The following is a 26,331-nucleotide window of genomic DNA, read 5'->3' on the forward strand; positions in this document are numbered from 1 at the left end:
AATTACTTTTTTTAAACATTTAGTTCATGTCTATAACTTGTGCTCTAATTCTGCGTGCTTGGATTATTCATGTAACTGCTTAATTAAAAAGGGAAAAAAATGAAGGAAATTTTTAAATATAAAATGCGGGTATTTTTGATCATAACAGCTTGCCATATAGAGAGAAAAGCAATAAATTCCATACAAATCCTTCCTTTAGCCTTTTGTTTTGTGATTTAAATGCTTGGTCTCACTGAAATTGAGTCAGATGAGTCTTTATTGCTTTTTTTCCAAAACTTCAGAGCTTTTTCAAACAACTGTATCAGAATTGGGTCAGTTTACAGTTCTTTCACAAACACGCGAGGTTCAGTCAGTTTGTACAACCGTTAAAAAGTGTCCAGAATGCAAACAGACCAAACAATAAACCATAAGGACAGTCACTTCTGCTGCAACAGGAACACTTCGGTTCTGAGCAGCTTTATGTTACGTCATTTCATAAAAAATGGGGAGGAAAACAGCCGTTTGACCTCTGACCTGCTGGATTTTCCCATCGCTGAAGAAAACAAAAGCCAGCCGCGGTGTTTAGGAAAGGGTCGCCTCTTAAGCCGTTTCTCTGACGCACGGCGCTGGGAACAGTTAACATGTACAGATGCTGCAGAGTGGGACTGTGGCGGCACACAGTGGGTTTTTTCCTGTCTGGGCTGCAGGAAACTGACACTGTGCTTAGGCTAGCTGTTGTTGCTAACGGAGCACAACTAAAAGCTTATGATCGGTACTTCAACACGTCTTCAAAGTCGGGTTCACGTTTACGCAACAACCTGAAAACTTCGGGTCTCTGCGAAACAAACATTAGGCCGTCGGTCTCGTTGCTGCTCCGTGTGGCCACAAGAGGAGCTGCAACTATCAGCTTCAGCCTTCTTTCTTTGTTCTGGAAACTTAATTTAAGATAAAAAATCTGTCCTACACCTGCTGACAGAAGCTTCCAGCAGGGGGCAGCGTTGAACCGATAACCAGAACAAAGGGAACTTTTCAAGTTTGACCATGTTTTTAAGTGCTGCGGATTCACCGGAAAATCTGCGGACGGGTTGTTCTTCATGTAAGAAAAAAAAAAAAAAAACCTATTCAATCCAAGAAAACCTTGTATTAGATTGCACTGCCACGCCCCTGGCCCCTCCCACAACTGTGGGCCTTCTTGATTGGTGGAGATCAGGCTGGGGGACCGCCTCCTGACAGGAGGGGAGAGGCGATTCCATCTCCATGACAGCAGCAGATGGAGCCGTCAGCAACCCGGTCGCATGATCCAATCCGATCCCACCGCAGAGCAGGAGGAGCAGGTCTTACGTGATCTTCTCGTGCTGGATCTGGTAGTAGCACGCCTGAAAGGAGGAACATCAGGAGGTTATTGTTGTCGATGAGGACGCAGATGATGATGGTGATGGCGAGTGTTTGTTGCCTTTAGCGTAGTGAACATGATTCCGAGTTCTCCGTGTTGGACGGACGGGTCCATCAGGTCCTCCATGAGGCTGACCTCAGAGCCGAGGTTCCTGATTCTGAAGGAACACAAAGAACCAGAGAAATGTGAGTTTGAAATATAAAAAACTGAAAAAAAAAATGAAGATGCGTATTCATGCATGAAAAGTCCGTTAGACATACATGGAACGGTTGTGGAAAGACAAGTTTGTGTATATATCTCACAAAAACGCACAATTGCGAAGGATTTACTTAATAATTGCGTATAAACTATGTAACACACGCATAAGCTGTGTAATTCTCAAATGATCAAACATTTTGAACAGCTCAAAACCAAATTTACGTAAAGACCCATCGGCGGAAACCCTCTACAGACATATACGCACATCGATGAACGCAAGAATCATTAGTGAATTATCATGCACGTTTCATTAAATGTACGTAGCGGCTGAGTGACACGACCCTCACAGAAGCAGGAAGAGGGAATGCTGGGAATGTTTTCATTCCAAGACGTTGTCCACTTTTACATAAAGACAACAACCTCTCGTCTCCACATTTGTCTTTGTGTCAGGACTGACCGAGCTCGCAGAACCACGTAGAGAAAGACGGGGAAGAGCTCGTCCATGGACCACAGGAAGTCCTGCTTCAGCAGCGACTGAACCACCTGGGTGATCTCCTCAAAGGTCAGCTGGATCACCTGCAGCTTGTCCGTGGGGGTGAAGGTGGTGCTGCGGAGGCGACAAACCCAGACAAACGCTCAGATCGTTTTCCACCACTCCTTTACTGTCCGGAGGACACGAGTCGTACCTGATCTGCTGCAGCGTTTCCACCGCAGAAGCAAAGCAGGCGTCTTTGGTGGTAGAGACGACCTGCAGCACAAAGTCAGACGTGTAGATGTTTACAAAGAGCAACACAAACAAACAAACAAACAAACAAACACTGCTAACTCAACAAAAGCAGTAAACAGTGGAAATGTTTGAACATTTGGGACGATCAAAAACAGGTAAAACAGACGCATCGAGAACATAAGTCAAACTGTACCAGCGGCTTATCTCCTGTCTCAGGTATGGAAGGTGAAATGGGCCAAAATTTCCTAAAATGACAAAACAGAAGAGGTTACAGACATAACCCCCCACCACCACCACCGAGGTGCCCCGTATTCAGGCGTGTGACCCACTGCTGGACTCCGAGGAAGGCCAGCAGCGCCAGGTCGGGCTGCTTGTTGAGCCGGAGGACGCACTCCCAGTACACGTCGTCCTCCTTCTCCTTCTCCAGAGCGTAGAGCGTGAAGAGCGGCGGGTAAAGCCGAGGCAGGAGGACGGGCAGCAGCAGAGTCCAGCTGCTCACCACCAGCCTGAGGAGCAAACACCGAGGGGTTAAAACGCCAAGGAGGGGAGAAACCAGCAGGGGGCGCAGATCGGCCCATACCCGGGGCGGGGGGACTCCAACGGGGCATCGGCAGCACTCGGCTCCCTTTTCATCTGGATGTTGGAGGCTGGTTCTGGGATTTGAACGCCCTCTTCTGGCAAGTCTGGGAACAGAAACCTACAAGACATTCAAATATCAGCTGTTATGTGACACAAACACCAAGAACTTCATTAGATTTAGATTAATCTAAAGTTTGTCGTTTGTTTTTCCAATTGTCGACTAAATTTAAAACTAAATTGTTTTTTTCAGAACTTCTTTCACTAACTTGAACTTCAGTTGCTTTTTTTTTTTAGACAAATAAACTTGACAGTCTTACTTTGAAAATCAGAACCTTTACATTGAAAATGTATTTACTTCCTGTGACAGCAGCACATTTGGTTTGTTTATATACTTAAAATCCCAAATTATTTTGAATTTTAGAGTGGTAATTACACAGCTGAAAGTGTATTTTTACTATAATCCACTATATTTACAGAGATCACAATTTCAGACGTTACACTCAAGTTTTCGGGAAAGACTCGCAAATATCCGAGTATTCGGATCCTTGCTCCAGCTCCAGTTCCAATAGTGTAAATAATGAAATAAAGAAGCACACTTGGTTCCAAACTGAGTTAAAAAAAATCTACCTGACGATCTGGAAGATGCGACTGAGGTAGGACTTAATCTCGGTGACAGCTAGCGGCAGCAGTCGCCGGTTTGCGCCGACGCCCACGTATGTCATCCTGTAAACCGCCACCAGGGTCTCCACCAGCTGGCCCAGCGGGTGCAGGGGGGTGTCGCATGCCTGGAATAAAAAAATAACAAAATTTAAAAAATTTCATGGGCTTTCATTTCACAGAATGGATTTGCACATTTTTGCACTTTAGAGTCTATTTTCTAACCTATGTAGCTTAATAAAAGCGCATCAAACTATAAGACACGTTAAGCAAGAAGAAAAAAGTCAGTCATACCTCATTAACTCTGTTCACAGTAACTCTAGGACTCCGTGTTAGCTACGGTAGAACTGTTAGCCGCGTTAGCATATTTACAATACCTATAACTCCCAATATTGGTAGCAACACATAAAAAACAGATTGACACTGCTCAAATAAATGGTATCAGTCACGTAAAAATAGCACAGTCCGACACCGCTACACGGTAGCCGCATCAGCATTTTTACAATTCCTGTAACTCCTAACCTTGTTAGTAACACATAAAAAAGTCAGACACTGCTACACGCTAGCTGCGTTAACATATACCCACAACACCCAACCATATTTATTAATGCATTTATAAGGCGCTCCAGATTATTAAGTGAACTGTCGTTTACTGAAAAAAATATTAAGTTTTTTAAGTGCCATACAGTTCGTTTACAACAGTAATGATTTTTGTGTTATTTATAATTGTAATAAAGTTATAAGATCCAATTTGCGACTAAAAATGTATGTATTGTGTTGAATTATAGTTTTACTTTTTTCTATTTTGGCGTTCCTGAGTGTCCGTACGGGTGGACTCACGTTGAGGAGGTACACGCGGATGAGGTCGTATCTCTCCATGGTGATGGGACCTTCATGCTGCGGGACGACCTCCAGACCCTCCAGGGTTTTGCTGTGACTCCGAGACAACAACCCTGGACTGAGGGAAACACTAAAGTCTAGTTTCATTTGTCTGATTACGGGAGGCGTCTCTCTGAACACCTGAAGCGCACCTGTCCCGGATGTGTTGGCGGTGGCTGGTGAGGGCCACGGCGATGTTCTCCCAGGCCTTCAGGTGCTCTCCCCGCTCTGGCGCCTCGCAGCCCAGCTGACTCCAACACTCCTGGAAGACGGCCTGCCACTTCTCCTCCGCGCTGACGCACAGCCGGCCCAGCTTCCTGTACGGTTACACGCAAACGTTCATCACTCAGGTACGGTGAGGCTTCTCTGAAGCCAACGCTGCAGCAGGCTTACACGGCTCGCGTCTTGTCTTTGCCGGAGTCGAACAGGTGAGGTTTGAAGTACGAGCCGGTCACTTTGAGCCCGGAGCCCCATTCGCCACTGAAGGAACCCTCCAGGTAGTCGCCGTTCGCCAAGGTCAGCACGCCCTGACGGACGGAGGGCGCCATCAGCCCACCAACCCCAACATGTCTGTTCTTCAGAATGTCACCAGAGTTAGTCACCTTCCCGCTGAGGGTCCAGTCGTCAGAAAAGTCCCCCTCATACGTCGTATCGTCTTCCGAGACCAGGACACCAGTTCCCTGAAAAAAAAAAAAAAGAAGAAAACTCTGAGTTTAGTTGACTTATCTTCAGTCTGGTAAATTAGGTCAAATCTAAGAAAAATGTATGGAAAGCCAAATAAAACAAAAATACAAACAACAAAATTCATAATTATAGTGTATCTCGTAAAAAGTAAACCATCACAGTCATTTACTACAAGCTAAAAGTTGGTTTAAAGTATGGAAAGCCAAGAGGGCCAAAAAAAACAAACAACAAAATTATATTATTATAGTGTTTCTATTCAACATAACTTCATAATTTCCTAAAGACTACATGTATGTATGCTAGTGGGCGGGGCTTTATATATAATTTAAGATAAACAATTAGAGCAAAGCCTCCCAAAAAGCGTTTAAAAGTGCTTTGACAAAATATTTTTAATGTTTAATTAAATATGCCTTTTAAGTATAATTTAAAATAAAAAAACTTTTCTGCATCAGATTTTTCTAGTCAAACATTTTTGATGTCGAGTTACTTTTTAACTTGAAAAAAAGGGCATATAAAAACCTACTAACTAACTAAAAATATAAATTTATAACCCTTCAATGAATAATAAAAAGCATTAATTGAAAGAATTTCTCTGATCTGCTTGCTCAGCTGTTGGACAGGACAAGTTAACAAAAAGAAAAAAAAGAACAAGAAAAAAAAAAAAGAAAGAATTTCTTTGCTTTGGTGCAGTTTCTTTATTGTTTTTCTTAATTTTCTTGACCTAACGCACAGACAAGAAGGCTCCCACAACCCCACATTATGAGCATTTGATGAGCGCTCACCGCCATTTTGTTGTCCTTGAAAGCTCCTTCGTAGTACAGCCCGAACTGCGTGACGACGACGCCCGTGCCCTGACGCAGGTGGTCCTGCCACATGCCCATGAACTTCTCCCCTCTGCAGAGAAAACCCACCAAGCTTTGGCTTCTGCGCGGGTCATTTCAAACGGTGCGGCCGAACCGAGCGTTACTTTGTGATGTCGTCGAAGACTCCGTAGCCCGTCTTCTTGTCCTGCAGCCACTGGCCGATGAAGACGCTGGGCGAGGAGGTGTTCAGCTTGCCGCTGCGCAGCATGCCGTGGCCGTGGCGCACGCCGTCCTGGAAGGACCCATCGTAAACCTCTCCGCTGGCATACCTGCAGTCGGTCACACCAACTATCATCAAGCAGAAATGCTAACGCTAACATCAAAGGTCAAAGCGGTCTCACCTGTAGGTCCCTGGACCGTGCATTTTCCCATCTTTCCAATGGCCCTGATAGCAGTCGTTCTTGTTGAGAGGCTTATTTGGAGCCAAAAACTCCCCAAAGCTGGACAAACACACCAATAAATGAGAGGAAGGAGATAAACTAACCGAAGCTCTAGACTGACAAAACAACTGGTTTCTGGCTGATTTACCCATCCTCCAGTCCATTCTTGAACGTCCCAGTGTAGATCCTCCCATCAGGCCATTTTAGCACTCCGCTGAGGAAAAGAAAGAACAATCGGACTCGGAACAGAAAGCTTTCAAACTTTAGGTTCTGAATCAAGCGGGTCAGACCTGCCGTGGGGCTTTCCGGACACCCAGCCACCTTCATACGTCGCCTCTTTCAGGCGTCCTTCTTTGTAGAAGGTGTAGGCAGCTGTTCTGGAGATGGGCGGTTCTGACTTCTGCGCCGTCCCGCTCAGAGCCTGATCCACTGCTTGGTTGATGGCACGCAGCCACTTGGACTACAACAACAACAACAGAAACCCAACCAGCTTCAGAGAAAGCTCAGGGTATCTAACACTAAACAGACGTATCAGAATATGAATTTAGCTTTGTCTGCTAACTTTTATACGGAGCCCGTGACCAATAAAAAAATACTTAGACGTTCCCTTGAAGTAATAATGCGTTTGAACGCATTATTACCTCGTTCCCATGAAATAATTCCAGACCCCAAACAAAAATAAACTTAAATGCTTCTAGTTACATTTTACTGTAATGAACAAAACTGGTTTAAAGTAACAATATCAACAAAATGTGCTTTTGCCACTGCATCAACGTTTCCATTAACTAGGAAATTGCACAAATTGGGTTTGCAATAATAAATTAACCTAATGGAAACACGGCAATTAAAAAAAAAAACTCTTATAAAAAAAAAGAGGCGTATCGAAATGGATATATTTGGCAAAACTGCTCTAGAAACACTTTTTTTTTACTTAAATGAGTTGAAAACGATTTAACATGTTAGAATATATATATAGAATTTAGCACTATTTTAGCTTTTAATTCTTTTCTTAGCTTTGAAAATACTGTAAAACAAGCCCAGTTGTGTTTTTTTTCTTTTGTGGCTTTCATGTGCATTTATTTTTGTAGAGTATTTCCAAAGGCAGGACTGTTTGAATAGTGAAATAGAGATGAAATGGTGTCATGAAAAAATGTGTAAAAGACTCACCTTTTCTGAGGGAGACGACGCCAGAAGTGTTAATGTCTCTTCAGGTGTGATCACCTTCAACCCATGTCTACGCAAAAAAACAGACCGTACAACGTTAAAGAAGCTTTAAAAGTCTGAACCTATTAAGTAAATAAACATATTTCAGAAGGACTTTTATATCAGTAATTTCTCAATAGTCAAACTAATATAAAAACCCTTGAAAGTGAAGAAACTTACAGGCTGGAGTCGTCCTCTGGGATTGGCTCCACCCACAGCGTTGCTAAAGGGAAGATGTGATGAGAGGAGAACTGGAAAGAAGCAAAGGTGGGGTTAAAAAAAAAAATCACAGTTTAATTACGAAAATCTTATTCATATTATAGTTATGAATATGTATTATCATCGTCGCAATTTTAAACTCTGCAGTACGGGTTTCAGAAACAACAGTGTAAACTGTGATAAATGGCTAACGTAAAGGTTTACATACACGCTAAAACAATCTCACTGCAGTGGAAGTATTTAACCAATCACAAAAGATCCCTTTTACGCATTTGGCCAATCAGACATAGCCTTTCTGCCGCCGACCAATTGGACAGAGCCATTTCATGTCAGATTACCACTTCCAATATAGACCTAAGTTATTTGGAGTTTAATTTAAGTTACGTTGACTCTTATTGCTGTTTTGCTATTTGTTTAATAATGCTCATCTCGGACATCGTGATATTAGTTTTCCTCATATCATGTAGCCCTACTTTTTTTATTTTATTTAATTTGAGTCAAATATGTTTTTAACAACTTTGCATTTCAAAATTAAGTGTAATCTTCTACGCTAAAAATTACGTTTGATATATTTATTTCTCTACATGCTTTTATTTTGTACAGTCCCATCCTACTATTTTTTTTGTTCCATTCAGTTTCAACTGCTGCAGACATTTTAAACTGAAAAACGAAATATCAAAATTAGCAGAAATTTAATTTTGAAAATCACAATCAAGCAAGCACAACTGTCACAAAATCAGGACAACACTGTGAACGCTGATAGCAAAAGAACAGATCATAAAAAAAAGGATGATGGCGGAAACACTTGAAGTATTGGGGTGGGGGACTTTTCAATAGGGACCGCCAAAAAAAACTGACACCAAGAGTGAAAACAGGATCAGCTGACTGAAAAAGGCAGTGAAAAGAGGGTGTTTGAGGTGTGAACCCACTGGGGTCAAAACAAACACGGGAGAGCTACAAAAATAATCCCTTTTTTGTAAAAAAAAAACAACAAATCAGTTAATTTTCTTTTCAAATAATTTCAACCAAATATTTTCTACAGTGTAGAAATGTTCTAATTATAAATATTGCTTGTTTAAACAGCTTCAGCGACAACAGGGACCGGCAGGTTTGGAATGACAAACTAAGTCCTCATTTATTATAATGAAATCATTTCAAAACAAAGTAAAAGTAAACTAAAAGAAAAACTCGGACAACTTACAATTTAAACATATTAGTTTGTTCTACAACAAACATGAAATACACAAATAAAGGAATTTCATTTTTGTCAATTTACTAAAATTAAGGTTTAAAAATGAAAAAAAAAAAACTAAAAATAAATGGATTTACAAGAATAATTTAATTTTATAAAAATATGTATTTTACCAAAAAAAAGGTGTTCAAAAATAAGGATATTTAAGATGAATTCTATATAGTCATAGTGGAACATTTTATGAAACAGAATAAAGATAAAGATTTTTCTTTCATTTGAAAGAAAAAATTCATACAATAGAGAAAAAAATTAAGAAAATTCACTAAAAAACTGAAAAACTAACAAAAATGTTGAATTTTGTGAAATACAAAAGTGAATACAAATATACTACGGATCATTAAGAAAATTCAACGTGGAATTAACGTAAATAAAATCAACAAACAAATTAGCAAAATTAAGGAGCAATAGCAGCATCAAGTTGTACTTTGAATACAACAACAAATAAAATTTAAAGCGTAAACAAAATAGCATAAAAAATCCGAAAACTGTTTAGAGTTTTAATCAATAAAAGAAGGATAAAGAAGAGTAATCTTTTGCGCTCAACGCTGCCACTGATGGCTGACACATTGAATGACACCTCAGTTTGATTTGTAATCGGTTGACAGGATGGTGAAGCATTCAGACACACAGAGAGGAAGATGAGGAGGAGGAGGACGAGGAGGAGGTTTTGTTTGGGCTGTTGCTCGTAGCTTCATACTTACGAGGTTTTTATGAGGCGCCACGCCCTGACAGCACGGAGGAAAGCACACAAACATTCAGACACGGCAGGCGGAAAAGTGAGAGAAGAAGAGGAGCGGCGGCGGCGCTCGGGGCTGACCTGCGCGTGGACCAGAGCGTCGTTGAAAAGGATGAACCAGTTGACGGAGAAGCGGCCGGCGTTCTGCAGCGTCAGCGTTTTGTTGCTGCTCTCGCAGATCAGCCGGCGCTGGGGCTTCCGCAGCGAGTCCTGGCCACCAGAAAACGGTCAGCGGGATGTCACGGCGACAGGACACACAAAAACACACTGGCGGACGCTTACCGTCATTTTACCGGGAAAGCTCTTCCAGAAGTGGAAGGTGTACTCTGCCTCCTTCCTCCTCCTCTTCAGCTGGAGGCTCAAAGCTTCAAACTTGGAGCAGCTGTCCTGCAGCTTCCTGTAGTCCTCAGAGTTCTGAAGGATCAAACACGAATAGGAAAATTAAGGCTGCAGGTGGCATTGGATGGTCCGCCCGTGCCTTTGCAGCCCACCCTCTCTGAAGGAGCAGCTGCCTAATGCCCCCGCTGCAACCACACAGCCCCTTTCTACCCATTCTCAATAGCTGAGCAGCCTTTGTGCTACTTTCATCCAAAAATCTTTTTTCCTAAAAAGGTTAAGTATGCTAACTATGCTAATATGGCTATAATTGCTAGCATTGTGTTGCGTCTCATCTACCATTTCAGAATGTCACACTGCTGAAGATGCTAATTATGCTAATTATGCTTATGTTCCTAAAAGTGCTAGCACTGCGTTCAGCATCAACTATCTCATAATTGCTTAGATTGTTAAATATGCTAACTTTAGTAGCTATGTCTATGGGGTTACAATTGCTAGCACTTCCTTCAGTATCATTAACTATCTCTTTTAAAAAAACTGCTGAAAATGCTAATTATGCTATCACTGTTAACTATGCTAACCTTAAATAACTGGCTAGCAATGCGTTAAGCATCATCAACTCCCTCTGGGAACTACATTGCTAAAGGTGCTAATTAGGCTAACTTGGCTAAATGTTCTAGCATTGTGTTCAGCACCATCAGCTATCTGGGAAAAAAACACTTTGCTAAAGATGCTAATAATGCTATCTTTGCTAATTACCATGCTAATGTTAATCAAAGTTCTAGCAATGTGTTAAGCATCAAATAGCTCAGAAAAACACAATGCTAAAGATGCTAATCATGCTCATGTTGCTAAAGGTGTCAGCACTGCATTCAGCATCATTAACTACCTTAGAAAAAACACATAGCAAAAAATGTTAATTATGCTAATGTAGCCAGAAGTGCTAGTATTAGCTCAGCACCATCAACTATCTCTAAAAAACACACCACTAAAGATGCTAATGATGCTATCTTTGTTAACTATGATAATGTTAATTATAGTGCTAGACTAGTAATACGATGAGAATCATGACTGTCTGAGAAATAAACACTGCTAAAGATGCTAACTATACCAATGTTGCTAAAAGTTGCAACATTGCGGCTACCATTATCAATTATTTTAGAAAAACACATGGCTAAAGATGGAAACTATGTTGGCAATGCTAGCAGCGCTGACATTTTCACTCCAAAGGGCAGTAAAAAAGAAGAAATATTACGACTACGATAGGAAGGTTTTTAAAGCCACGTGGTGAGTGTCTTTGTGTGTTTTCTGCTCCTACACACTGCTGATGTTAGTTTGGGACTGCTTATTTTTTTTCCGAAAACCATATGGTCCTTGCGGTCCCAGACTGATGCAGGCCATAATTAAACACATTCTGTATGGTTTCCCGTCCGATCATCGTACCACTTCAAAGCAGGTGGCTAGCTTGAGCAGGAGCCGCCCATACTCCTGAACATGGTGGAAGGGGAGGTAAAAGAGCGCCACCATGAGGTCCGGCACGGCGGCGTTCTCCTCGCTACATTCCGACAGCCTCTGCAGCAGCTCAGGACTTTTCCCAAAAGCGTCCCTTCAACAGAAGATCCATCGTGAACCCTCTGGTCCTACTTCTGAGTGCCGAGTGTTTCAGTACTCACAGCAAAGGTTTGGCCAGACTCTGGAAGCCCCCCATCACCTGGAAGTTCCCCACTGCGCTGCAGTAACTTCAGGAAAAGAGGGGTGTGAAAAAACTGCAACGCACAAAGTCAGGACGGACGTCTGCTTACGTACTCGCTGTAAGAGTCCAGGAAGATGTCATGGTGGTTCAGGATGAGCAGACCCTGGAGACCGCGGCAGCGCCGGAGGTTGGAGGTGAGGCTGGCACTGTGCTGTCCCGTCAGGTGACACAGTCCACCGAACTGTCCCGCCAAGGTCTGCAGGACGCCGATGGTCGTCTGACCCAGTGCTGAGCTCAGGGACTCTGGGAAAACAAAGAAAAGCTGTCCAAGTCAGGGAAGAAGTGGGGGGAAAGCACGACTGGAAGCAGTACCTACCCAGCTCCAGCAGGGGGCGAATGACCTGCGACTTGATGTTACACAGCTTGCAGTAGAACTTCCTCTCCGTAGAAGCTAGCTCGTGGAGGCTAGCGATGAGGCCCATCACGTTCCTGTCCGACAGCGCCATGCACCTCCCCCCACCGGCACAAACGTTGCTGACATATCCCAGCTGGAACACAAAGAGAATACACAAAAAAACAATCAACAATAAAAGTCTGTTACATAAATATTACAAATCTTCCCACACTTTTTGAGTTAACTTTTGCATTATTTTGCAGAGTAGGCTTAAAAAGTATTTTAATTTGAAATCCAGTGGGGCTACTTCCTTACATTCATGCAGAAAGGCAACAGAACGGGCTGCTGGGTGTATCCCCCCACCCGCCGCTCCTCTTCCTCCCCTCCCTGAGCCACGGCCTCCTCCTCTTCCTCCTCGCCTTCCCTCATTTGCTGGCCGCTGTAGTAGATGATGGGCTGGATGCAGTCGCCGTCCGCCAGCAGCAGGGAGTGCCGTTCTCCCGCGCTCGCGTCCCACACCCGGATCCCTTCCGACATCTGGGCGAGAAGGCGGAGACAACATGGAGGTTCAGGAAGGACGAACTTCAGGGCTTCACCTGGGGGCTCGGCTTCCTGACCTTGGTGAGGCGGGGGACGGTGCTGGGCTTCTCCATGTGTCCGAGCTGACCACAGTGGTTTCTGCCCCACGAGAACACCTGGATCATAAAACACATTGAAACGGCCTGAAAACAGACTTTCCCCTCAGAAATGTTACTTTTTTAGTCAGAAAACAGGGATTCTGCTTCTCCATTATTTGCAATTTTAAAAGTAATTGAACCCTACCAGTTAAATTTTGCTTATTTCTTTTCATTTTAACAAACAAAATACTTAGTGACCAAAAAAAAAAAGAAAGAAAATTTACCTTGGTAATAGTTCTACTTCATTTTTAGTTTTCTTACCATAAATATTTGACATATTTAGCAATTAGCATATAGCATTAGCTCATTCTAGCTTATTGTTTTTTAAGTTTAGTAATATTTTTTAGGTTATTAATTATCAAAAAAATAAAATAATTCAGATGTAGGAAATAGTACATTTTTACAGCCCAGAATCCTTTTTACAAAAAAAGTCAAACTATAAATGTTTGTAATATTTAGCAAAAATTAGTTTTAGCATAAACATTGGATTTTATCAAATATATAATATTTTTGTGAGCTTATTTATTTAGCAAATAAATAAGTTTTATACATAAAAAAGTTTTTTTATATGTATAAAATGGTATACGTTTTTAAAAGCTTGACATCTATTTATTAAGCACAAAATAAGTCGAGCAATAAATGTTTGACATATTTAGCAATTAGCAAGAAATATTTTGAGCATAAACTTAAGCTGTTTTGGCAAATAAACATTTTTTTGAAAATTGTATTTCATTCATATTTAGGAAATAATACAAGTTCATTATATCCTGGTATTTTAAACAAGCAGCAATCGTCCATATTTATGCTGCAGTGCAACAAAAGTTGCATGTAAATTGCCTAATAAACAAGGAAGGACATTATAGAAAAATAAAAGACTGTGCTGTGTTCAAAATACTTTATGCTAATGGACCTAAATTAAAAGTCACCCACTAGATTAGCTAAACAAGTGAAAAAACAGACAGAAAAGATGAATTATGTTATGCTAAAAAACTAATGAAAAACCTAAATACGTGTTAAAATGCTACTATTGCTAAACCATGTGTTACATTTACATAATGGATCGTTTTTAAAATACAATTTGTTAAGAACATAAATAAGTTTAAAAAATATAACTGAACATGATGGAGTTGTCATGAAAAAACTAGCATTAAGCAATTCTCTAACAATTAAATGAAGGATTTGTTGTTATGTTCGTCCAAACTAAAACCACTTTTTATGCTACATTTCTGCCAAACCAACAAACTGACCTGACACTGAGCCGTCAGGGCGAGGGAGTGGTGGGCGCCGGCCACCACCCGCACCACCTCCTTATTGTTCAGACTCTTGATGCAGAGCGGCTGCAGCCTGCAAACACAAACCAAAGGTTTCAGGCCGCGTCCACAAAGGCTTCTCAGCGTATGCAGACGACACCCTACTGGTCCGAGCAGTCTCCGTGTCCCAGCTGGCCGTGCTCGCCGGATCCCCAGCTCCAAACCTCCGTCTGCAGGGAGGGCAGCACCTCTTTGGCTTCGGGGACAGCTCCAACCACAGGGGTGAGGGCGACGGCTCGCACCTTGGAGCGGCCGGCTCTCCTCAGCAGCCGGGGCGACACTGCAAGACGGAAGAGTTCCTTACGCTGGACTCCAAATTCCTCACGTAACATATTTGAATGTATGAGGAGCAGAAAAACCGGATTCAAACGACAAACGGGCGACATGTGCAAAAAAAATGCTGTGAATGGTTGAAGGTAAAAGAACGGGACATCACGGTGACAGCAACATGCAGTAAAAACTCAAACATGCAACCAATGTAACGCAACTCTGGAAAGATCAGAGTCTGAAATTATTTCCACTCCTATGTCAAACCTGCAAAATGATTAGAACTCCCATAAAGAATTATAACAATTACTTACACTCTAAAAAATTAATCGCCAAAAATGCTTGTTTTTATTTAGATCTGTCTAAACAGAAAAGGGGTGATCAAAACTGAGACCTACTGAACTAAAGTTACATTTTAACTTTGAAGAACCCAAGAGCATTTTCGTCTGGGCTTTTAAAGATGATTTTAAATTTTTGTTGTTGTTTGTTCATTTTGGGAAATAGCAAATTAAAAAGCACAGAAAAACTTTTTTTAAAAATTGCCATAAAATTTTCTCCCTTTCGCCGCTTTTCTCCATGTTAGCATCAGCTGATTTACGTTGATTGCGTAAACTGTCGTAGAGTGTTGCCAGCGACTTATCTAGTTTTAAAGGCCTAAACAAATTTTTGAAAAAAAATCGCAAATCCACCTGGTTTAATCAGAAAAGTCACAAACAAAAGCGAAAGCTAAATTTTTCGTTTGTTCGTCACTTCTCAGGATGTATTAGCACGTTGTGTTTGGGGCGTGAAGGCTTGATTGTTGATACCTAACATGTTTGCGTATTGATTAGGACACTAAAAGTAAACGTTGTACATCAGAGAAGTTGAACTTTGACCTGAAAACTCATTCAGACTCAGAATGTTGGATGTGCTTCTCATTGATTACACACACACAAATTCCATAAAAATAAATTCTTAAATCTAGAAATTTTGATCTAATTTGTTATTTTTAATGATTTTTTTTATGTTTTGAACAAAAATGTTACCCAATCAGAGATTTTGTGAGACGCACAAAGACAAAAGTGCAGATTTCAGCCAAGAAAAAGGTGGTTTTGTTTCGTTCTCATGCAGCTAAGAACAGGACTGAAGCGCACAACTGCACAGGAAGCTCGCCATGAAACGCGCTGCGCTCTGCGTGCGTCGCCGCGCTCCCGTGGTGTACTCACGCTGCAGCCCATAGGAGGAGGATAAGAGCTGAACAGCGTATCTACCCTGTGACAAAAGCCCCGGCAGCGACAGGCGGCGCCGCAGACCCTCTGCCTCCTCCTCGTGGATGTCCCCCGTGCTGCAGCTCTTCTTCGTCTGGACCGAGTCCTCCTGGCGGACGCGGTCGGCGGTAAGGTCGCCCACTTCGGCGCCGCCCTCTGAACCCGGGGGCCTGGACGGCAGATAGAAGTTCATCATTTTCTTGAAGGAGAGGGCTTCGTAGGTGGAGGCCACCCGCTCGCCCACGGCGGAGGCGCAGGAGGCCAGGTTGTTGAGGGTGGAGGAGGCCAGACCTGCTGACGGCTAAAGGAGAAAGAGAAAACAAATGTGTGAAATAAATGCCGACAAATCTATATTTTCATAAAAAAGTTATTTCCTACATTACGCTGCACTACTTAAGATGTCCTCATGGTGGTGCTAAATACACAACAAAACATTTTTCTACTAACAAAGAGCAGAAACTAACAAACAAAATAAACATTTTAGCTAGCTTTTAGTGCAAAATTTTGAGACATTTTGGCTTCCGTACAAAAGTCAGCTACGTACGATTTTTATAATTTCTAAATTAGTGAGTTATTAATAGCGTAGAATAAATATATCGAAAATTAAGCAAAAAATCGTCCTATGAAGACGATTAAAAAAAAAGTAGTGATATTTGATAAACTGTTCGCTCTTCACAACTACGCCTTTTGGAAAAGCCATCAAGCCACGTCAAAATTTTGCTTTTTTTAAAGGTTCTTTATACACCAAACTATTAAGAAGAATATGTCATGGTTGAATGTCGCGCTAAAAAATACCAATGTTGGTATGTGAACTTAAACTTAACTTGCTACGCTAGGCATAGGCAAACAAAGACAGCAAACACAAGAAATAATCAAGATTTAAAAAATCTAATACGCAAAACAAAAATACTGCATAAACTGATACTAAAATAACCTATTTCAAATTTATGCAAAGCCCAGAAGCTAGTTAGAAACACTAGCGCATTTAGCCAGCTAACTGTAGGGGCTGCCATAGCAACACAGAAAGATAAAAACAAACTAATGGCAAACTTGTGATTTTGTCATAAAATCTTGAAATGAAACAAAAAATAATCAATAAAAATAAAATAAATCAAAATGTGGTATCAGCTTGAGCCAAAAAACACAAAACCAAAAAGAAAAACCTAATTTCTATTGTAGGCCGAGAGGTCAGAACGTTAGCTGAAGAAGTGTTACCAGCAGAGCTTGGCGCCCCCCAGTGGCCGTCTTAGCGTCTGCCTGTGTGTTGTCCGACAGCCTCCTCAGATACTCCTTCACCGCACGCTCGTCCGGATACGGGGAATTCTTGGCTCGGGACACCGCTGAGGATGGCTCCTCCCCTTCGTTTGCTAAAAAGCCCTCTTTTCCTGAGTCCTCAGTGTGGGCGGAGTCAGAGGAGGTTACACCAGGAGGCTCAGAGGCGGAGATGTGGGACGTGAGCACGGGCTCGGATGGAGATGTCTTGAGGGCAGGAGTGGGCGGGTCGTCCTCGGTGGGCTCCACGCCGAGCGGACAGCAGTGTCCGTCCGAGATGATGACGTGGTCTTCCTTATCCGTCATGGTGTACAGGAGCTGGTTACACTGGCTGCATTTGTCCACAGGGGGACGCTGGGTGTCCCCGGGGCCAAAGCAGCGCACCAGAGCCAGGCTGTGAGTCGCCCCGCAGGCCACCTGTAGCACCCGCCTCCCTGCCAGCTGCTCCACCTTCCGTGGCCTCCACACCGGTGAGGCGGCGGCGTTGAGGCAAGGCTGGCAACCGCCGCCCCACGCCCACACCTCCCGCTGCAGCGACAGCGCCAGCGTGTGACGCTCCCCGCAGGCCAGCTCCAACACTGACACCACCTGAGCCGAGCTGGACTCCGGTTCCATCAGCGCCACCGGTGTTGGGTTGGGAACACTGCTGAGCCCCGACAGCCCGCACTGCCCGGCGCCGTTGTCACCCCACATGTGGACGCCACCGTCCTCCGTCACTGCCCCGCAGTGGAAGCTGCCGGCAGCCACGGCGAGCACCCGCTGCCCGCTGAGAGCACCCTCCGGGGTGGGGTCCGTGGCCACAGAGGCTTTCTGTTTCCATGGCAACGCCCCCAAACTGTACACCTGCCCACCTGAGTGCAGACGCCAATCAGACAGTCACACATTTACCCCGCCACCCAAAAACTCCTCATGACGGAGACCCTCACCTTCCACCAGCAGGACGGCGTGTCGGGCCCCCAGCGCCACCTGGAGGACCGGCCGGGGGAGGAGCAGCCTCTCCGGGGTCACGCTGCAGGAGTAGCCCCTCCAGGCGTGGAGGAGGCCCCGCTCCCCGCCGCAGTCCCCCTCAGAGCTGTGACAACAACACTCTATTTAATCACTGAATGGGGGGGCTCAAATGAAGCAAATGATGCGATTGGAAAAACTCATTAGTCAGGGAGGGGCCCTGGACGGAGCTCGGGTGGGTGAAGCCATCCGAGCTCCGTCTGAAGGCGAAGTCACATGAAGATCAGCCTGACAGGAGCAGCTGAGACCCCCTCAGGCGGGAGGGGGGACCTACCTCTTCCTCTGGGTCTCCATCAGTGGGGGGGTTCAATTCTTCAGGTTCTTCTTCAGATCCATGTTTGCTCCTAAACATCAAAAAGGCACAGGAAGTCACAAGAACTGCAGGTTTACAAGTAATTATGAGGGTCCTTTCAAAATAAAACATCAAACTAAAAGCAGCTGTGTTTTATTTTTAAATAAGCATCAGTATTTTGGCGTTATTGAAAGTACTTTTACCTATATTAAAGTAACAGTAGATGAAAACCTCTCTCAGCGCGTAATCCCTGTCAGGTGTTTCCATCTGTCCTCGCCTAAATCTCGCTAGCTAACACACAGCGGCTAAACAAATTAGCCCTAGCTAAAAAGAACAAACCCAAAAGATTTACACACATACCGTGAGAGTCACTTCCGGGGAAAACGGGAGGAGATTCCTCCTCTGACCGAGCAGCTGCTCGTCCCGGCGGTTCTGTGTTCGGTCGCTGCCCTGGGACCCGCCGGTACCGGTGGTTCGCAGCCAAACGCCGCCGGTTGTTGACATTCAGCGCGAGCTGCTGACGCCAAAGATCGTCTATGCACGCGCGCGGCGGTTCGGAGCAGCAACATAAAAAGAGTGGGCGTGTCTTAAAGAGACAGTAAATGTAAACAAGAACAGGTCGACCCAGTTCAAACTAAAGCAAATGACTATTTTAAGCACTGAATTGTCATTCATACCATTTCAGTTTTGGAAATATTTATCTAACTCTTCCTACCACTATATATAACTATAAACACACACACACACACATATATATATATATATAAAAAGCTAGCTTTTCTGCCATCTCATTAGAAAAAAAGTCATGGTCTTAAAAAAGATGAAGCCATCCTCATGCACCTTATAGACATATTGCCATCATCCATGTCTTTTTTTAAGTTATCGACCTTATTGCCCCATTTGCTGTCAAAATAAGTAACCTGTCTCTTTCCATAGGGACTGTCTCAAACTTATTTAAACAGGCAGCGTGATTCCCATTTTAAAAAAGCCTAACCTGAATCCATCACAACCTTCCAACTATAGGCCCATTTCAAAATGACCTTTCCTTTAAAAGTCTTGGAGAAGGTAGTGGCAGAACAATTGACATCTTTTTTAAACAATAATGAACTGTTCGATAAGTGCCAATCTGGTTTTAGAAAGATTCTTTGTACTGGATTCCACTTTACTCAGAGTTTCAAATGATGTACAGATGACTCTGAAAAATATACAGTTTTGATTCTTTTAGATTTATCATCAGCTTTTGATAATGTAGATCAGTGGTATTTGGAGTTTGTTCCTATGATGGACTCAACAACAGCTGATCAAAAGGTCATATTTCAAAATCTTAGTTTTATCCTACAGAGCTTTAAATGGACAGACCCCACAATACTACTTGCTGTGTCCCTACACTTCTTGCCATTCTCTCTGATCAAAATCTTTAAAAACATTTCAAGACCAAATAGAAAACCAGTCGCCCCCACACTCTGGAATGCCCTCCCTCCGTCTCTTCGTATGGCTGACACTGCGGAAGTCAACTAAAGACACTTTTATTCAAAAGTTCTGTTAGCTGACTGGTTTCATTGTTTTTTCTATCCAACGTTTATTTTCCTATATGGTTTTGCTTTACATCATAATAATTGATTGTTTCGGTTATTATTTCTGTAATTCTTATTGTTCAGCGCTTTGTGATTTTATCTGGGAAAGGCGCTAAATAAATAAAACCTATTTATGTAAAGTGATAAAAAGGATACATGTAAAACGCCACTTATGCAGTCACACGTAACTCCTATTCTCTCTAAATTGTCCAAATCATTAGCCATTCTACATAAAGACAAGTATTTTTTAAACACAGCTACATTGTTTATTCTATATTGTTCCCTCATAATTCCTTATTTGACCTATTGTGTAGAAAATCCAGGGGCATAGTTACAAGTCAAATACAAAACCTATTTTTATTCTGCAAAAAAAAAGCAATTAGAATTGTAAATCACTCTTCCTTCAATCCACAAAACAAATATTTCCAAAGTTAAGGGCAATTACATTTTTGGATTTACTTGATCTTAGTACTGGAATTTTTATGTTTAAAGTTAAAAAACAAAGTGTACCTGCCAAAACACTGAGTTTGTTTAAAATAAAAGTTAATAATTATGATTTTCGGGGTGAAGATATGTTTAAAAAGAAAGTGGTCAGAACTAATGCACTACAGAATAGTATTTTTGTTCAGGGGGTCAATGTGTGGAATTTATTATCCGATGATCAGGAGAATGAAAAATCCATATTTCAGTTTAAGAAAATGTATACAGGTCATTTTGAGAAGTGTTTGTTTTTTTCTCTTCTTTTTTCTTTTCTGATTTAAGGTTCTGACAATAGGTAGGTCGATGCAATGTTTGTATTCAGGGTTGGGGAAATAAGCCTTGGCTTCACCCAACACCTTTTTGGGTTAATTTTGTTCAATGTTTATGTTGACATTGTTCAGTGTCAATGCTTATGTTTATGTTTTTAAGTTTGTGTGTTGAACATAACCGAAATAAATGTCTCTGAAAAAATGTCTCCAACCCTTACATATATTTCTGTGGATTTTATTTGATGATGTTGCTATTAATAAATTAAAGATTAGTAAAGTTAACCAAAAAACTGGTTTTGAACAACACAGCACAGATTATAATCAAACACATAAAATAAAATACGCAACATAGTTGTAGCCTTGTAGATGGTGGGGGTGGGGGGCATTTAAACAACCCCATTTCAAAGTTGTAAGTCAGTATTTTATTTTGTATTATCAGTATTCTGCTTTATCTTCAAATGAAAGCATAAACAAACAAATAAATATCAGAGTGATCACTCTTGTTCTAAATTATTTTTTCTGTTATTCGGGAGAAACTAAATGGAAACTGGGTAGAAGAAGAAAAAAACATCAAAAATCTCCCAAACTATAAAGATAAATGAAGAATTTTATATGATAACATAGTATTATCAGCCTTTCATTTGTCTCTGTTCAGATAAGAGCCGTTCATCACTAAAGCAGCCGTTTATTTTAGGATGGTGTGATAAATAGGAAAAGCTCTAATCGTCTGCCTTCTATTGTTTACTCAGCACTAATCCATCGACCTCATTTGATAAATGGGATTTTTATCATCTCAAACTGCAGGGTTTAAACAGCTGAGTCATTGTTTCACAATGATTTAACCTTGAGAACTGATTTTTTGAGTTAACTAACAAAACCTTGAAGATATTAACAATTAAATCCTGATTATAAAGTCATAACTTTTCTTAAAACAGCTTTATTTGCCATTGAATCCAAATAGATGAATATCGTAAATTAAAGGCTGTACGTCACTTCATGACGGAGCAGCCCCTTTGAAAATAAGAGGCAGCTGGGAGGAAGAGCTTGGGTGGAGTTCAGATGATAATGTGTAGAACAGAGAGTCAACCACAGTCCCTCTAGTACCAAGTTAAATATAATACAGTTCAAAATACTACATGGGGCAAGACTGTCAAGGATCTATCCTCATCTGAGTGGAAATTGTGACAGAAGTCAAAGTAGTCCAGCCAATCTAACCCACATCTTCTGCTCATGCTCTGCTTTGGGGAACTATTGGTCTAGAATTGTCAAAACCTTATCAGATGAACTCCACGTCACTTTCCAGCCTATTGCAGAAGCAGCCATATTTGGTGTGTCACACCAAAACCCAGATACACTCAGAAAGTGCAAGTATATCTATACTTGCTTTTGCTAGTCTAATGGCAAGAGGCCAGATATGACTGAACTGGAAATCTAAAGACCCACCCAGGGTGTCCCTGTGGCTGACTGGTCCTATGCAACTATTACAACTAGAGAAAATAAAATATTCAGCTCCCCTGTAGGGAAAATAGATGCAGTTTTGGAACAGATTTCAAGATTTGTTTGTCTGCATTTAAGATGATAACTATATTTCTCCACTCGATGGGGAAACTATGACCTAGAACCCCAAAGAATCCACTGGATATGCAAATGAGTTTACGCAATAAGGAAGGCTAAACATTTTGCTTTGTATCTGAAGGCAGAACAGGAAAAAAAATGACACCAGAAAGAAGAAAATAGATTTATTAAGAAAAAAACAGCTACTGATTGAAGAGCATTTGTTTTCGTGTTTTGTACATGGAGCTGAAGGAAAAGACAGAGTCAGCGAAGACGGTGGGGAGAAGAGGGTACAGCTTGAAGAAGACCTTATCCAGCGCAGACACCAGCAGGTATCTGCTCTTCGGACGAGTAGACGTGAGCGCGTGCAGCATCGCCGTGACGACCGGCTCTGCCGTTTTGAATCCAGTCTTGCAGGTTGACTTGAAGTAGTCGTTGGCCAGTTCCACGTACCGACGGTTGAAGACGACCTTTCGGTCGTCGTCCAGTTTCGCCCAGATGTCCGAGGCGGTTTTGGTCTTTAAGATGTTGGTGGCTCCAGCGAAATTCCCCGGCTGGATGATGCTGACCTGAAGGTGGAGTTACGCTTCAGTTAACCTGAGGTTACTAGTCCGTCACTCTGCGAGTAACCAATGCAACGTTCTACAGCCTGACAGGAAAGTCCCGCTACCCAAGAGCCTTTTGGTAAAATCCCACTTTGTTTGAAAGGGTGGAAGAAGGCGAACGCCTCCTGGAGCAACCAACTCAGATCAGGAGATTATTTTATTAGGGTTTTGTTTTTACAGTGTGGAAGAAAAGTTTCATTTGTTTTATTTATCTTAAAGTAAAAAGAAAAAAAAGGTGAAAAATGTAAAAAGTTTACAAAAAAGAAAAACGTCCTACATTCAAAATGAATTAAAACGAAAAATGTAAAAAAAATTAATAACAGCACATTTCAGTAAATATTTTTACTTAAGCCATACAATTCTTTTGGTGTTTAAGGGGCGAAAACAATCAAATTTTTAATGAGGCTCTCAGTACTTTTACTGTGAAGAATTGTACTATAAACAGCAGAGATTTACTAAACCAAAGTTGACATAATGTTGCGCTTGTCTTTCTTCCTTTTTTGCTTTAGGGAATCATTATTCACAGAAGGATTAGATCCGGCACGTCCAAAGTCCGGCCCGGAGGCCAAATACACCCTGCATTCAAATTTCCACCACCCAGCAGGTTCCTGCCATAAAACCAATAATATGCTTCCTCCAGCACTTTCCTAGAACTGTGTCCAATTCCTTGATTGTGACTAGCTTATTACGCTATTAGCCGTGGTAAACCTGTGGCTACTTGATCTTTAGAGCCTTAAGGGCCAAACGAGAAGAACAAACTGATTTGTTTGTTGATCATTTTCATTGAATAGTTTATTTTAATGTATTATTTATCTAATTTATTTTAATATTAGTTCATTATACATCATTATTTAATGTTTTTATGAGGGGCCGACTGATTACCGCTCACCAAATCTGGCCGTGTTTGCAAAATGTTTGAACCCCACTGGACCATATTTTGTAGATTAGGACGTCGTATTTTACTTGTCCTCCTCCCCGTCCCCTGAACGCATCATAATCAAAAACACACATTTTTGCAAATTGAACCCAAAAGTTTACCGTACCTTCACTCCAAAACTGGCCATTTCCACCCTCAAACAATCTGCAAACGCCTCCAGCCCCCTCTTGGACACGCTGTAGGCCCCCATGTTCAGGCAGTGGAAGAAGGCAAAGATGCTCGACACAAACACCACCCGACCTTCAAAGGAAGACGCCGTTATGGACGGCAGCGCGCGACTAAATATGACAGCAGAGGCTGTTTGGCCGCTGAAGGCTAACCTTTAGCGGCGCGGACCAGAGGCAGGAAGGCGATGGTGGTCCGGATAGAGCCAAACAGGTTGACGTCCGCCATGTGGCGGAAATCCTCCAAGCTGCTCCATTCGATCTCGGCCCAGTCTGAGATTCCGGCATTGTTCACGACGGCCCACAGACCTGACAAGAGAAAAGAACTTGACTTTAAGTTTATTAAACATTATATTGTGTTTGGGTCTAAATTGACCCATTTTGAGGGGGGGAAAGTGGGTCAATTTTGAACCACATCAACATCAAAGTTAAAGGAGGAAATTAAAAAAGGGAGGTTTGTACCCACATAATTATGATAGATTTAAAAAAATATATACTTTTTTTTTTAAGGGGAAGAGTGACTTTCAAATTTACCTTTTTTACTACTTTTTCATATTAAAAATATTTTTAAAAATTAAAAAAATTTTTTTTAAATATAAATGTATTTAAAGTTACTTTCAAGTAAATTAATAAAAAACGATTTTAAAAAAATATACTAACATTGCAAAACTTCAAAATAAAAGCCTATTTAAATAAATTTGGGGGAAAAAAAATCTTTTTTGAACTCTGTTTTTTGTCCTTAACGGTGTTCCGTACAAACGGCCCTCTTCTGGACCCTCACCTTCCTCGGGCAGGTTCTCCTGGACCGTCTTCCTCGCCTGCTGCACCTCCTCCTCTTTGGTGACGTCCAGCTGAAGGACCTTCAGGTTACCGGAGCCGTCCCGGACCAGACTCTGAGCTCCGTCCCCGTCCGGAGACAGACACCCCGCGAAAACCACAAACCCGCCGCGGTCCAAAGCTCCGGCCAGCCGGTGCCCGAAGCCGCTGTCGCAACCCGTGACCAGCACGGCCCGGCCGAGGCCGAGGCCGGCCTCGCCACTGCGGCGGAAGCGAGCCACCAGCTTGAGGAGGACGAAGACGAGCACGGCGGTGATGGGGACGGTGCTGATGAACTGGACGAGGAAGAGGAGGAGGTTCATGATGTCGGCGTGGAGCTGTCAGGCTGTCTGCCAGGCTGAGGCTGAGGCTTCGCTTATAGCGGCGGCTGCATTAGTTCCAGGCTTCATGTGATGTGAGAGAGAGCCTTGTTGGAGCCTGACAGATACTTTTATCTGCTGTGATTTTCTCTCATAACAGCTTCAGAAATCAGAAACAGAAGACTTCTATTGTATGAAACTGTGAGGAACCGACAAATCGGAAAAGATTGACAAATTTATAAAAGCCGCATTAAAATTCTCCCATCAACCATGTTTTAGAAAACATTTCACAACAGATTCCCTGGAAAAGTTGAATTTTTCGCAATAAATCGGACACATTTCATTCACTGACGGTTTCTATTTGTTTATTTTAACCCTTGTTCTATCCTAGGCACTTTAACGTTGGGAGGTGGGTCATCTAGACCCACTAGACAGTGCTCTGAACCTTTTTTCTTCAATGATTTGTGATCTTCACTGGTGTCCATGGATTACATGAAATCTCTCCACCTTTATCCACCTTTGTCATGGTAGGGAGAACACGTCAATGGAAGGGGGGGGGGTCATCTAAGATGGCACAAGGTTTAAAAAAAATAAACCAGGAAGATCTTGTTATTAGTGACTCAAAAATCCTCGAGTTGCGATGAATGAAAGGTTTTGGTGACGTCATGCGGTTTGACGCAAAGTTCAGCACTCATGTTTGGAACAGAAAGACAACAAAAACAAACAAGTGTCTTTGTGGAAGGGAGGAGCTTTCCAGGAACCTCAAAGACAAGTTTCTGTTCTTACAGAACTTTTTTTAGGAATACAATCAATAATTGGATTAGATTCCGGGGACTTTATTTCATTTTTTTTATTAGCAGATAAACATGACATATCAGACTCAACTGCAGACGTCTTTCACTTTTACTTGATTTTTAAACACAACTCAAGGCTTTAAGAGATAAAAAATTATCTTTATGGAAGTTAAACCTTAAAGGCCGTACACTACGTACAGTTTCCACGTATGAAATGTCGGTCTTCTGCCATCCATGCGTGATATAAGTAATTAATTCGTGTTCCTTGCGTTCATCATTTGTCGATGAGCTCAGATGTCCGTTGAAGGTTTCGGCCAACGGGTCTTTAGGTGAATTTGGTTTAAAGCTGTTCAACAGTTTTGTTCGGTTGAGAATTACGCAGTTTACGTGTATTTTACGTAGTTTCAACGCAATTATTATGTAAATCTTAATCAATAGAACGTGATTTTTGGGAGATTAATACACAAATTTGTGTCTTACCACGACCGTACCCAGTATGTCTAATGGACTTTTCAGGCATGAAGTATAACTTTTACTTCTTTTATATCGCACATATTACGTAACTGATGCACTCTT

At 42.1% G+C, this 26,331-nt stretch overlaps 2 protein-coding genes across 7 annotated transcripts; both read right to left on the bottom strand.

Annotated features, from left to right (window-relative positions):
• Positions 1–238: 238 nt before the first annotated feature.
• On the bottom strand, positions 239–18,741 carry als2 (ALS2, alsin Rho guanine nucleotide exchange factor). Of its 5 annotated transcripts, none has more exons than XM_023961408.1 (35): positions 18,603–18,741; positions 18,231–18,294; positions 17,872–18,017; positions 16,889–17,796; positions 15,632–15,974; positions 14,265–14,439; positions 14,097–14,193; positions 12,790–12,867; positions 12,488–12,709; positions 12,155–12,326; positions 11,892–12,081; positions 11,759–11,824; positions 11,529–11,691; positions 10,032–10,163; positions 9,831–9,959; positions 9,715–9,738; positions 7,723–7,793; positions 7,507–7,573; positions 6,630–6,799; positions 6,488–6,553; positions 6,301–6,399; positions 6,064–6,228; positions 5,879–5,990; positions 5,015–5,092; positions 4,806–4,939; positions 4,565–4,729; positions 4,374–4,491; positions 3,504–3,661; positions 2,878–2,994; positions 2,627–2,803; positions 2,491–2,542; positions 2,257–2,318; positions 2,028–2,177; positions 1,433–1,529; positions 239–1,355 (listed from the first exon to the last, which is right to left on the bottom strand). In XM_023961408.1, exons 2-35 carry the CDS (start codon positions 18,242–18,244, stop codon positions 1,317–1,319), a joined length of 4,956 nt encoding a protein of 1,651 aa, XP_023817176.1. In that variant the 5' UTR covers positions 18,245–18,294; positions 18,603–18,741; the 3' UTR covers positions 239–1,316. The 5 variants fall into 5 exon arrangements, with proteins under 5 accessions (XP_023817176.1, XP_023817180.1, XP_011479545.1 ...); XM_023961412.1 differs by having other exon boundaries at positions 15,677–15,974; positions 18,225–18,294; XM_011481243.3 differs by having other exon boundaries at positions 18,225–18,294.
• Positions 18,742–22,289: 3,548 nt separating this feature from the next.
• On the bottom strand, positions 22,290–25,136 carry LOC101170075 (D-beta-hydroxybutyrate dehydrogenase, mitochondrial). 2 transcript variants are annotated; one of them, XM_023961644.1, is made up of 5 exons: positions 24,607–25,136; positions 23,982–24,134; positions 23,768–23,901; positions 23,249–23,332; positions 22,290–22,688 (listed from the first exon to the last, which is right to left on the bottom strand). In XM_023961644.1, exons 1-5 carry the CDS (start codon positions 24,962–24,964, stop codon positions 22,323–22,325), a joined length of 1,095 nt encoding a protein of 364 aa, XP_023817412.1. In that variant the 5' UTR covers positions 24,965–25,136; the 3' UTR covers positions 22,290–22,322. The 2 variants fall into 2 exon arrangements, with proteins under 2 accessions (XP_023817412.1, XP_023817415.1); XM_023961647.1 differs by lacking the exon at positions 23,249–23,332.
• Between the last annotated feature and the right edge of the window lie 1,195 nt (positions 25,137–26,331).

The sequence above is a fragment of the Oryzias latipes genome, chromosome 2 (genome assembly GCF_002234675.1).
Source record: "Oryzias latipes chromosome 2, ASM223467v1".
NCBI classification, from domain to species: Eukaryota; Metazoa; Chordata; class Actinopteri; order Beloniformes; family Adrianichthyidae; genus Oryzias; species Oryzias latipes.

Bases quoted from the DNA above. Each gene is read 5' to 3' on its own strand.
- als2 (XM_011481243.3), bottom strand. From the start codon at position 18,244: ATGGAGACCCAGAGGAAGAG. The intron at 14,440-15,631 runs GTGAGTACACCA...TCCGTCTTGCAG, and splicing joins CTCCTCCTATGGGCTGCAGC to TGTCGCCCCGGCTGCTGAGG. The intron at 4,492-4,564 runs GTGCGCTTCAGG...TGTTTCCCTCAG, and splicing joins CGCCAACACATCCGGGACAG to TCCAGGGTTGTTGTCTCGGA.
- LOC101170075 (XM_023961644.1), bottom strand. From the start codon at position 24,964: ATGAACCTCCTCCTCTTCCTCGTCCAGTTCATCAGCACCGTCCCCATC. The intron at 24,135-24,606 runs GTGAGGGTCCAG...TTCTCTTGTCAG, and splicing joins GGAGAACCTGCCCGAGGAAG to GTCTGTGGGCCGTCGTGAAC. The intron at 23,902-23,981 runs GTTAGCCTTCAG...CTTCCTTTGAAG, and splicing joins TCTGGTCCGCGCCGCTAAAG to GTCGGGTGGTGTTTGTGTCG.